Source organism: Gigantopelta aegis, chromosome 14 (assembly GCF_016097555.1).
Source record: "Gigantopelta aegis isolate Gae_Host chromosome 14, Gae_host_genome, whole genome shotgun sequence".
Classification (NCBI taxonomy): Eukaryota; Metazoa; Mollusca; class Gastropoda; order Neomphalida; family Peltospiridae; genus Gigantopelta; species Gigantopelta aegis.
In genome coordinates this window covers 3,691,504-3,704,481 of record NC_054712.1, presented here as the reverse complement: position 1 = coordinate 3,704,481, position 12,978 = coordinate 3,691,504, and the positions used below count along the sequence as shown (strand labels likewise).

The 12,978-nt window shown below is 37.1% G+C and overlaps 1 protein-coding gene across 1 annotated transcript in view; it reads right to left on the bottom strand.

Annotated features, from left to right (window-relative positions):
- Nucleotides 1-12,978, bottom strand: part of LOC121388460 — a 111,449-nt gene that overhangs the window by 40,865 nt on the left and 57,606 nt on the right. Inside the window, exons 4-5 of the mRNA XM_041519800.1 lie at nucleotides 12,290-12,434; nucleotides 194-341 (exon numbers count right to left, since the gene is read on the bottom strand). Of these exons, the coding sequence (XP_041375734.1) occupies nucleotides 194-341; nucleotides 12,290-12,434 (293 nt within the window). The remainder of the gene's footprint in view (nucleotides 1-193; nucleotides 342-12,289; nucleotides 12,435-12,978) is intronic.

Sequence of the window (12,978 nt, the reverse complement as noted above, 5' to 3'; positions counted from 1 at the left end):
TATTGTTATATGGTATTTCCCCGTTTTCACATCACAGGCTTTGGTTTCATTCTATTGCAGCTTTATCCAGATGTGTTACAGGTTTGTAGATGAACCAAACTTGGTGTCCATTTTCAAGGGCTGAAACTAGGGTCTGTGTCTCTAACACAGCTAAGTAGATGACATGATGAAAAGAAAACAAGACTGTACTTACAATGTCGCCATTGGTTTGCGTGATCGTTCGCCCTGCACAGCATCAAAGAAAGCAGCGTTCCAGAACCTCAGTGACTGCCATATTGGCTGATCTCGCAAATAGTTGTATAGAAAATGTTTCACATCCATGTCAGTTGGGTGACCATGACCTGCATAACAGTCAAATTAAAACATAATTAGTTGTGTAAAATATTAAAAGTTAGATAAATAAAAAAGTCATAAAACCCCCCCCCCCACAACAACAACAAAAAACAACCCCATCAGAACCTGGTAATAATATGTGTATTTCATAAATACATGTAGTTGTATAGCAAATAGCTTTTTTTCCCCATGTTGTATAGGTGGTCATGTTCTGCAATTTTACAAACCATCGATAAAGTAACAGTAAAATTTGTTTTGTTTAATGACACCACTAGAGCACATTGATTTATTAATCATCAGCTGTTGGATGTCAAATATTTGGTCATTGTGACACACGTAGCTTCAGAGGAAACCCAGTAAATTTTTTCCATTAACAGCAAGAGATCTTTTATGTGCACTTTCCCACAGCCATGACAGCACACACCACATCCTTTTATATACTAGTTGTGAGGCACTTAGCATTAGCAGCACGGGACAGCCAGGACAGCACATACATAATAGTCATGAATAATCACGCATTTAAAAACTTTAAAAAAATAAAGTGAACTGTTTGTGAACTTTGTCAAACTCATGTTTTGAAATACTGTAGATCCTGAAATTAACGCGTCCTTAAATTAACGTGAGTGACGGTGGGCAGTCTAAATATGACATGAAATTAATGCAAGTGGCCTCCCTTTGAAATATACTTTCCTAACAACTCACATCTGTTACTTTTCGGTTAAATCACAGTTACAGATGTCTTCAATGATATGAACTCACTAACATGGTGTACACATCAATTAACCTGTTTAGTCCCTACTGTTTTTGATGAGATTAACTTGAAGCATATTTTTGCAGCAATCATTTACGTACCATGGATAGTTATCTAAATCTAGCTAAACATTAACATCCCATTACAAATGTATCTTCCTAAGATGGTGACTTGCAACCAGTGGACTTATCTGTGAACAGCAATTTCAAAGTTGTAATGAAAGAACAATTCTCCCATTTCATTTTAACTTATTTTCATGCTTATATCCAATTAAGGTTCAATCACGCTGTCCTGGGCACACACCTCAGCTATCTGGGCCGTCTGTCTAGGACAGTGGGTTAGTTGTTAGTGGTTAGTGAAAGAGAAGAGGGTGTAGTGGCCTTACACCTACCCATTGAGCCCTTAAGAACTCGCTCGCTCTGGGTTGGAGCTGGTACCGGGCTGTGAACCCAGTACCTACCAGCCTGTAGTCCGATGGCTTAACTACTATGCCACCAAAGCTGGTCACAATTCTCCCAGTGGTATTCTGACAAAGTTGCAGCGAGCTTGAACAGTAAAAACAAAGAAAGAGTCGACCTCAAGATTAGCGTGCTAAAACACATTTTGGCGTGATGGATCGTGTCAGCTTTTGCCAGTTGTGTCATATTATTAATGCAAATAACACAAACTCGCATTTTTCGCATTAATATTATGATAGCATTAATTTCGGATCTACAGCATATGTTCGACTATTGATTACTTGATACATAATGTAGAGAGAGTGGAAACTTGGTGGTAGGAAATGCATACATGGAAAGCATATTTCATCTTAGTCTTAAAAACAGGTCATTAAAGCAAGCCTGTCACCAGCAATAACATTGATATAATACATTATTATGAAGAGGTTTTCCTTCTTTGAAATTAAAAAATATATATATTGGGGGGAAAAATTGTTTTGTATATTAAGGATTGTCTTTTTTCTCTCTTTTTTTGTTCGGTTCATTAAGATAAGGAAAAAAAATGCAGATAAACTGCGAATTGGCAAAGTTGTTCACACAGAATTTTGCCATGAATTTTTTTTTTCATACTCAGATGAACCTAAAAGAAATAACAGACAATCTTTGTAATTAAATTTCAAACATACATTAATAAAAACACAAACAATTTTCTTTAATTCCTAATTTGTTTCAGAACAATAACGCTCAGTAATCCAAACTACCAGTATAAAATGTCATCATCTTATATGACTTTTCTTGACAACATTTTTACGTTTGTCGAGAAATAAACAAACTTGCGTAGTTACAGCTAGACGACTGGGTTGCCTTTAAACTATAATAAACATAACGTAAATTTAATTATTTCGTACATATAGCTGGTGGTGAGTCTGCGTTAAAGACTGGTTGCCCTAATTACATGAGGTGGCCTTATAAACAGTTTATCCAGGCTGGCAATTCTCCCCTGATGGTCACAGTTCAATATTGAAGTAAACACTCAGTAATAGCTAATAACACACATGTTCATGGCCTCCAATATCCAGCCATCACATGCGCAAATAAAGGAAGGATGCCAGTGTTTGTTTAACACATTGTTTGATAGTTGGTGGAAACAAAATTTAGTCTGCAAATTCTGGTTTGGGATTAATTAGCCAATAGGCCTTTCCCGATATTTTATAAATACACATATTATTACGTAAATCAAGATGACAGAAACAATAATGATTAAAATATTTTCACTGTGGCTATCAAGAAGGATATAAACAGAAAGACAAAAAAGAAATTAAAGTAAAGGAGAACGTACAAGCAAGTGTAGATTCATGGATAATAATTGGCGAACTCCATAGAGGCAACTTAATTATTTTTCATAAACCAACACTTGCGAGTGCATTTTCCAAATTAATCTATTATTCATTAATTATTTTTTACTCATTACCAAATTAACTACTATTACATATTTTTTTATTAATTTTTTTTTTTAAATGGAAAGGAATATTTTCCATACTAAAAACCCAAAATGACAGGATTCTTTCATACCTAACCTGAATGATTCGTTCAGTAAATTCTCAGCAGTGGATGGCTGGCATTAATTATGATATACCATACATGTATGATATGTGCTAAACATGTAATCTATGATTTCAAATTTAATATTCGACAATCTTCATGATATTCTATCTGAATACATTACTATCACTATAGTATTAGGTTCCTAAGGCTTACATTGCATCTTTATTCAATAAATCTAAATGCAAAACAAAGCAAATGTTTACAATTCACAGGGCCTGTACTGCTGGTGGAGAACAACCATGTTAGGTTTTTTATAACATAAGCTATTCTTTTGTAACATATGCAATGGATCATTTATATTTTTTACCACAGACAGGACAGCACATACCATTGGTTGAAATGAGAACTAACCCAGTGGATCCACTCAAGTGGGCTGATCCCATGACCCACATCATCCCATCTCTATCAATAATCTTTATCCATTATATTATGCTTCTTTAAAACTGCAGCAATATTGCTACATTTTATAATAATTAAATTTCCGTAACATTCATTACAAGTTAACGTCATTTCATTGGTCCAGCCGTAGCAATGTGAGTTTGTTGATTAACATATTTTTTTAACGTTCATCAGGGTATGAACAAAACAAATCTGCAAACTTATATGAGAATGGCTTTGTCGATTCATACAATTTGCAGATGATTTTTTGGTCCATACCCCACTGAATGTAAAAGAAATAACAGACAATACTTAACTCAACAAAATTAATTAAGGCTCATTGAAATGTGTGGGAGTTTCTTTGTTTGTTTGTTGTTTTTTGGGTTGTTTTTATTTATCCCAATGCCCCCTTTTCTTTTACTCCTTTGAATTCCATCTCATTTCTTCCTGATCTAGCAACTCCTGCTATCTTTCAGCTTCTTTCGCTGTCGACCTCCACATCCCAGTCCTTGTCTCCAACCACAACAGGTGCTTGTCTCTTGTGGCTATCTGTGCCACACACCTGTCATTCCCCATTAGCTTTTAGCTGTGGGCTGAGTCTGACCACTTTGGAGAGTGTTCAGCAGTTTCTTCTGGCATTGTTAAGAGGCACTTGTAACTACCTACTAAAATGTTTGGTAATACTCTACTGGAGTGATATTATATTAACAAGATTTGATCACGGATGACTTTAAACACAGAGTGGCAGGACATAAGCCCAGTGGTAAAGCACTCGCTTAATGCACAGCTGGTCTGGGATTGATCCCCATTGGTGGCCCATTTGGCTATTTCTCGCTCCAGCCAGTGCACATGGACTGGTATATCAAAGGCCATGGTATGTGATATCCAGTCTGTGGGATGGTGCATATAAAAGATCCCTTGCTGTTAATCGAAAAAGAATAGCCCATGAAGTGGTGGAAATGGGTTTCCTCTCTTAATATCTATTTGGTCCTCAACCATATGTCCGATGCCATATAACCATAAATAAAATGTGTTGAGTGCTTTGTTAAATAAATCATTTCCTTCCTTCCTTCTAAACACAGGGTGCGGGACATATCCCAGTGGTAAAGCATTCGCTTGATGCGCAGTCAGTTTGGGATCGATTCTTGATGGTGCGCCCATTGGGCCATTTCTCGTTGCAGCCATTGCACCACGACTGGACAAAGGCCATGGTAGTGTTATCCTGTCTGTGGGAAAGTAAAAATAAAAGATCCCTTTTTGCATTAGGAAACATGTTGCGGGTTTCCTCTGATGACTACGTGTCTGAATTACCAAATGTTTGACATCCAATAGCCGATGATTAATAAATCGATGTGCTCCAGTGGTGTGGTTAAACAAACTCAAACTCAAACTCTAAACACTGTTTCAGTAAAATCTTGAACCAGTGGGTTTTGGGGCATTTATGAAAACTACCTAACTGTGCATTTGGCTTGCGTTACATATTGGTTTGTAACGTCATTTCGTTCACTCTAAATTGCTGTTTAAATCATCCAATTTAAGAACCTTCTGAGATGTTGACACAATGACCAGCCTTGGAGGTGCAGTGGTTAAGCCATCGGACTACAGGCTGGTAGGTACAGGGTTCACAGCCCGGTACCGGCTCCAACCCAGAGCGAGTTCTTAAGGGCTCAATGGGTAGGTGTAACACCCTCTTCTCTCTCACTAACCAACTAACAACTAACCCACTGTCCTGGACAGACAGCCCAGATAGCTGAGGTGTGTGCCCAGGACAGCATGCTTGAACCTTAATTGGATATAAGCACGAAAACAAGTTGAATTGTATTAATGAATGACATAATGAAAGAAGCTGGGGGTTTTAAAAAACATATTTAACCCCCTAAAAAGACATTAATTAATTCTGTCGAGTAAATTACGGTAACACAAGTACACTTCTCGTTATTGTACATATAGAATTAAACAGAAAGTTGTAGTAAATTTTGAATGTTGTAAAAAAAAGTAAAGTTTGTTTTATTTAACGACGCCGCTAGAGCACATTGATTTTTTATCTTATCATCGGCTATTGGACGTCAAACATATGGTCATTCTGACACTGTTTTTAGAGGAAACCCGCTGTCGCCACATAGGCTACTCTTTTTACGACAGGCAGCAAGGGATCTTTTATTTGCGCTTCCCACAGGCAGGATAGCACAAACCATGGCCTTTGTTGAACCAGTTATGGATCACTGGTCGGTGCAAGTGGTTTACACCTACCCATTGAGCCTTGCGGAGCACTCACTCAGGGTTTGGAGTCGGTATCTCGATTAAAAATCCCATGCCTCGACTGGGATCCGAACCCAGTACCTACCAGCCTGTAGACCGATGGCCTGCCACGACGCCACCGAAGCCGGTTTGAATGTTGTTTACATAAAAGTATATCTACTTTCAAAATACCATGCATTTCAAAAGTAAATATGTTTCTTTTGCTCCTTTTTTCTCCTCATTAATATTATATCCATCACAATATGCATGGCTTCCATTTAATCTTCCAGCAACTAATGTCAAAAGTCGTGATGTCACTTAATACACAAAAAGTACAACTGTACCCAAGCCAAACAAAATGTGATGTATACAATTTAAAAAAAAAAAAATGTTGTTGATTTAAGCTTCTGTATGAAGAAATCAATATGAGGATGAATAGTGATGTCATAACAATGAATACTTGCAAGTCAGTGTGCATCGATTTGGAACATGTCTCAAATGCAGCAATAAATGTGATTATATACGAGAATTGTTTGTCATTTTAAAAATTTTTATCAATGTATAACAGTCACAAATCGTATAAAATTGCACGTAGATCATTTATTAATGTCTTTTCCTTGACCCGTTTTACATAATGACATACCATTTTACGTTATGGCATCATTTTTTGCATGTTTTTCCAAAGAATAACATTCAGGTCATTTTGGTGATGTCAGCCAAACAAACTGAAATATAGTAAATTATATAACAGCAGAAAGTCTGCAATAATTCATATACTGATATAGCAGCAAGAGATATTTTATAGGCACTTTCCCACAGACAGGACAGTACATATCACAGCCTTTGGTGTATCAGTTCAGTTGTGGGGCATTGGTTTGAATTGGAAAGAAAAAAATGTAGTCCACTGAGCACAACTGATCATGTGACTCATCACGCCTTAGGTGAGTGCTCTACCACTGAGCTGCATGTCCACTTCCACGACCCAGTCCTTGTCTTCCAACTATAAGAGATGCTTGTTTCTTGTAGCTATCTGTGCCACACACCTAACATTGCTGATCAGCTTTAGTGGTGGACTTGGTCTGACTTTAGACTTTGGAGTGAATGAATAAATGAATGAATGAATGAATGAATGAATGAATGAATGAATGAATGAATGAATGAATGAATGAATGAATGAATGAATGAATGAATTAATTAATTGATTGATTAATTAATGAATGAACGAACGAACGAAGAATGAATGTTTAGCTCTTAGTAACATGTCAATTTCTATGGTATCAATATGGTAATATGTTAAATGGCTCCCCATGATCTAAGTTAGGGGAGTAGTTATTAAGTTAATCACTCCCAGCACCAAAAATACATTGGGTATTGGGTGTCGAACAAAGGTAAATATATGAATGAATGAATAAACTACATGACTTTAGAGAGTATTCAGTGATTATACTGGTGTTAACATTGGGATATGAACACCTTCCAGCCTAGAAGTTGATAACTCATCCACTGAACTACCGGGGTTGGTAGAGATCTAATATCACATCAATAAAACCTATATAATGTCCACAAGGTTTCTATTAGTCCTATAGCCCTAGATCATAGTAGATAGGAATAATTAAAATCTATATTAATTTAATATCTTTCACAACAAACACAGACAGAGATGATCAAATCAGCCTGTTGCTCACACTTGCTTCAAAACCACCAGGCAGACGACATTTTGCTTAAGTAAACAAGATTTCACTTGATTCAATCTATGTGCCAGTCTGTAGACATCTTATAATACCAGACAGATTCGGTATTTCTGGCCGTGCTTAGAACATTGATTACAGGCAGGAAGAACAACCATTATTTACTCAGCGCTGTAAAGAAGTCATTACTCCATGGTGACAGCTAAGGCCGTAATAAAATAAAATCTACGTTTTCATCTCTACTCACCCCAAGGATAAAGGCTCAAATTTTTGTCTTTCAAACATATATGATGCTCTGTGTTTGGTATTTCCAATGTCTTGAAAATAAACTTTTTAAATGAACAAGCATTCTGAAGGTACTGTTAAAGCAATACATGTCCCCATTGGGGCCAACAATTTTGTGTATCCCCTAAGTTCAAGGGCCATAACTCTGTGAAAAATTAGTAAATCACCATGAAAGTGAAACTTGATCTGTAACAGTACATGATAAAGCTATAAACAAAGTTTGAGTTCAAAATCTTGTGGGATTATTAAAAAAAAGTCCAGAAAAATATATGTGACAGATGGACTGATAGACAGAAAGATAGACAGAAGGACAAATGAAACCTATAGACCCCTTAGGTTTAGACCCATAGAAGATAATTAAAATGTCAACCCCTGCCTCTATTTTGAAAAATAAATTTGGATGAAAGTCTAACATTTATTTTATTATGGCTTAACCATCAAAAGCTTCATTTTTTAATGTGTGTGATTAAAGCTAAGACCAACGCTTAAAAGAAGACTGAGACTGTTTGATAAAAGATATACTGACGAAAATGTCATGGAGTATAGGACACAACTGGGTGAGAATGGCAGAGTGCCAGCTTCAGTTACAGTACATCACGGGATCGATGATTCGTGGAGAATGTCATGGAGTATAGGACACAACTGGGTGTGAATGGCAGAGTGCCAGCTTCAGTTACAGTACATCACGGGATCGATGATTTGTGGAGAATGTCATGGAGTATAGGACACAACTGGGTGAGAATGGCAGAGTGCCAGCTGCAGTTACAGTACATCACGGGATCGATGATACGTGGAGAATGTCATGGAGTATAGGACACAACTGGGTGAGAATGTCAGATTGCCAGCTGCAGTTACAGTACATCACGGGATCGATGATTCGTGGAGAATGTCATGGAGTATAAGACACAACTGGGTGAGAATGGCAGAGTGCCAGCTTCAGTTACAGTACATCACGGGATCGATGATTCGTGGAGAATGTCATGAAGTATAAGACACACCTGGGTGAGAATGGCAGAGTGCCAGCTTCAGTTACAGTACATCATGGGATCAATGATTCGTGGAGAATGTCATGGAGTATAGGACACAACTGGGTGAGAATGGCAGAGTGCCAGCTTCAGTTACAGTACATCACGGGATCGATGATTCGTGGAGAATGTCATGGAGTATAAGACACAACTGGGTGAGAATGGCAGAGTGCCAGCTTCAGTTACAGTACATCACGGGATCGATGATTCGTGGAGAATGTCATGGAGTATAGGACACAACTGGGTGAGAATGTCAGAGTGCCAGCTTCAGTTACAGTACATCATGGGATCCATGATTCGTGGAGAATGTCATGAAGTATAGGACACAACTGGGTGAGAATGTCAGAGTGCCAGCTTCAGTTCAGTACATCATGGGATCCATGATTCGTGGAGAATGTCATGGAGTATAAGACACAACTGGGTGAGAATGTCAGAGTGCCAGCTTCAGTTACAGTACATCATGGGATCAATGATTCGTGGTGAATTTATTAGATTATTTCCCATTTTACGGCTATAACATTTGTGATGACTGAAAGTGAGCCAAGATACAAAGTTAAGACATATGTGCAATGTAGTTTACATACTCCTTGATAACACATGTCAAATTGTGAGATAAAACATATGTGCAATGTAGTTTACATACTCCTTGATAACACATGTCAAATTGTGAGATAAGACATATGTGCAATGTAGTTTACATACTCCTTGATAACACATGTCAAATTGTGAGATAAGACATATGTGCAATGTAGTTTACATACTCCTTGATAACACATGTCAAATTGTGAGATAAGACATATGTGCAATGTAGTTTACATACTCCTTGATAACACATGTCAAATTGTGAGATAAGACATATGTGCAATGTAGTTTACATATTCCTTGATAACACATGTCAAATTGTGAGATAAAACATAAAAGCAGGAAATTAATATTAGGTATGTCTGCAGAATTGGGGTGGATTTCATGAGGGTTAAAATTCTGTCCTAAAAGCAATTTCTTTTTGAATGTATTTTCCAGGGAAGTATGACTCAACTCTCCCTAAATATTTTACTTGCCATGGTCTAGACACCCCTCTGTACAATATCCTCCATGGTATCCTCATGGGCACATCTGTTCCCCGTTACTTGTCACTGATTTCTCTATATACATGTAAAAATCATGAGTCTTAACTCATTTGGTTAAATGGGGAAAAGAGGGAGAAAAAATAACCTAGCTGAAACATTCAATTTGACTTTCCACGATATTCATGACCGTACATCGTTCAATATTAGTGGAATAACTGGTCACCTTCCATTGATTTTCTCACAAAACAACTGAAGAGATCAAATTAAATCAACACTGGCCTAAAACTAGGTACACGTATGCAGAATGAGAGCAGGTTAAGTCGCCCCAAAAACCAGATCACCTCTTACCAGCGTAGCCCAGTGGTGAAGCGCTCGCTTGATGTGTGGTCAGTTTGGGATTGATCCCTGTCAGTGAGCCCAAAGTCTATTTCTCGTTTCAGCCACTGCACCATGACTGGTACATCAAAGGCTGTGGTATGTGCTAACCTGTCTATGGGATGGTGCATATAAAAGATCTCTTGCTGCTAATCAAAAAGAGTAGCCCATGAAGTGGCAACAGTTGGTTTCCTCCGTCAATATCTATGTGGTTCTTAACCATATGTCTGACGCCATATAACCGTAAATAAAATGTGTTGAGTGCGTCGTTAAATAAACCATTTCTTTCCAAGTTGTTTAGTCAACTCACCCCGAAACTGTTACCAACTTGTACCAGTGGTTAGCCAACCACCCCAATTACTATGTGCAAAGTTTAAATGAATATACTGGAATTGATAGAAAAAAGATTGATTATCTTAAGAGTTGGACAGGTCAGACTTCGCTGCTACAACTTGCTTGCAATTCCTAATGTTTTGGAAGTAACAGACGTCCCAATCAGCTTCAGTCTGTCACGTGACCAAGAAGTGGCACATTCTTACTATTTTTATGTTAATAAACACCCATGATCCTCAAGACGATGTCATCTGTTGAGACTGCTTTCAATCTTTGTCTGGTACAGACTCACAAACAATCTGACCATCATTTAATCAATTATATTTACTGGTATGAGTCAACAGTTGAACTTCAGGACAGTTTAACCTAGGAGACTAAGACACATGATCAAACTGTACCAAATATTCATCATTATTAATATTTTATTGGTAATCTGGTATTAGGACCACCTCAGTATTAAGACAAGTTTTAATAAGACCAACAAGTTGTAATAGAGAAGTTTCATGGTATTTTAATAAATAAAATGACATGGTAGTAGAGTCCATTTCTTGTCACAATTATAGACCGTAAAGTGGGATTGGTGCATGCTGACTAAACACTGGGGTGAGTTGACCAACCGCTGGGGCAAGTTGACCAACTGCTCAGGCCAACTGACCACCAACTGGAGCGAGTTGTTTCTGGGGCTAGTTGACCAGCATTCTGTACATCGCTATTCAGTCACTGCCATGCATAAGCCCTGTTGCAAACTTTTTAACCTGCTAATGTTAGCTAAAATAAAAATAAACTTTTCTTCTGATTTATGTGTAAATATAGTCATAATTCAATTATATACCAAGATATCAATATAATACGTGGGACATGACAGAAATATAGAGTGCTGAATACACAGACAAATCTATACCGGCCATTACCCACCCACGGCTGTAGCGGTCATGTTCATAAAGGTAGACAGTGATGTATTGTTCACCAAACCTTTTGTAACAATGATCAGTAAAGTCTCGTCAATACCCAGATTAAAATCTAACCTTTTTTAATTATCACAAATATATGTGATCGTTGTCAAATGTTGAGTAGTGTATATGAGTGGCCTTTAAATGTCATTTATCTTACTAGTTGTCTCAAAATGTATCTAATGAGTGAAAGTACGTTATCTGTAAACATGTTTTTAAACTGTAACAATGAGTTGTAAGATATATGGTATTTAACAAACACTTGTGCAGCATTCTATATTTTACATATTCTCAAAAAAACAGTATAACTGGTTTAAACTAAAATTTAAATGTCTATTCCAACTAAAACTTACTGACTATGCTAGCATTTCCAATTAACTTGTGTATCACAGAGCAATCAGTTTCAGTTTAACTTGTACATCAGAGAGCAAGCAATTTTGGGTGTGCTTGTTTCATTGGATGATTGGGCTTTGGCATCAGAATCATCATGGAGCAGCCAATCAGTTGTCTTTAAATCATCTTCCCTTGTGTTAGCTGTCTGCATTTACATGTCTCGCTGAGTTATGTTGGAAGTAATTGTTAGATTTTAAATAATTAGAAAGTAGGTACTGGTAATAAATAAAATATCAAACTTGTTTTCACTAGATATCCTTTGTACAAAACTTATGAACTTCCCATGGTATTGCAGCTCACTTTTGTTCAGTCAGATACTAACACAGGAAGTTCACTCATTTCGTAAAAATTATATTTAGTGAAAACTCGTATAGTATTCTATATCTGTGTGCTCTAGTTGTGTTTAAGAAAGTGTAAAGAGGACAACTCACTCTCGTAGAAGAAGGTGAAGCACATGTTCATGAGGGTCTTGGCAGGCGAGTAATCCTCGGCCTCGTTGCACTCAAACAAGCAGACGGCAAAATACTGAATGAGCTGGAAAAACGTCTGTTCATCCACTCGCTTGCTGTTCACTCGCTGAAATAACAATCACAAACATCAGAGCTATAAATACTGAATCAGCTGGAAAATGTCTGTTCATCCACTCACTTCCTGTTCACTCCCTGCAAATAACAATCACAAACATCAGAGCTATTAAACAGTACTGGCAATTAAGTAAATGGCCATGACAACAAATGCCATGAAAAAATAATCTCTATGGCATTTTCCATGACAGTATTGTGATTAATTTTTGAAGAAAGGTGTTTAATTTTCAGTATTATAACAAATAATATGGATGGAAAGAAAAAAGGAAACACATGGAATTGTAGACAAAATTACGACCCACTAGAACCTTTTTATTTGGTTGGGAAAAAATTACAACCACTGTCAAATTACAAAAAAAACCCTGAATTGAAATGTGGTTGTAATTACAGAGAAAATATTGTAGTACTAGTATAATAATGTCTGTATTTCATACAAAGTTATAGTGTGGGACTGGATGTTAACAGTGTTAAATTGACTTCCAATAACACAGTCAACTTCTGGCACCATGGACGGACGGTTTTGATTGCAATCACTA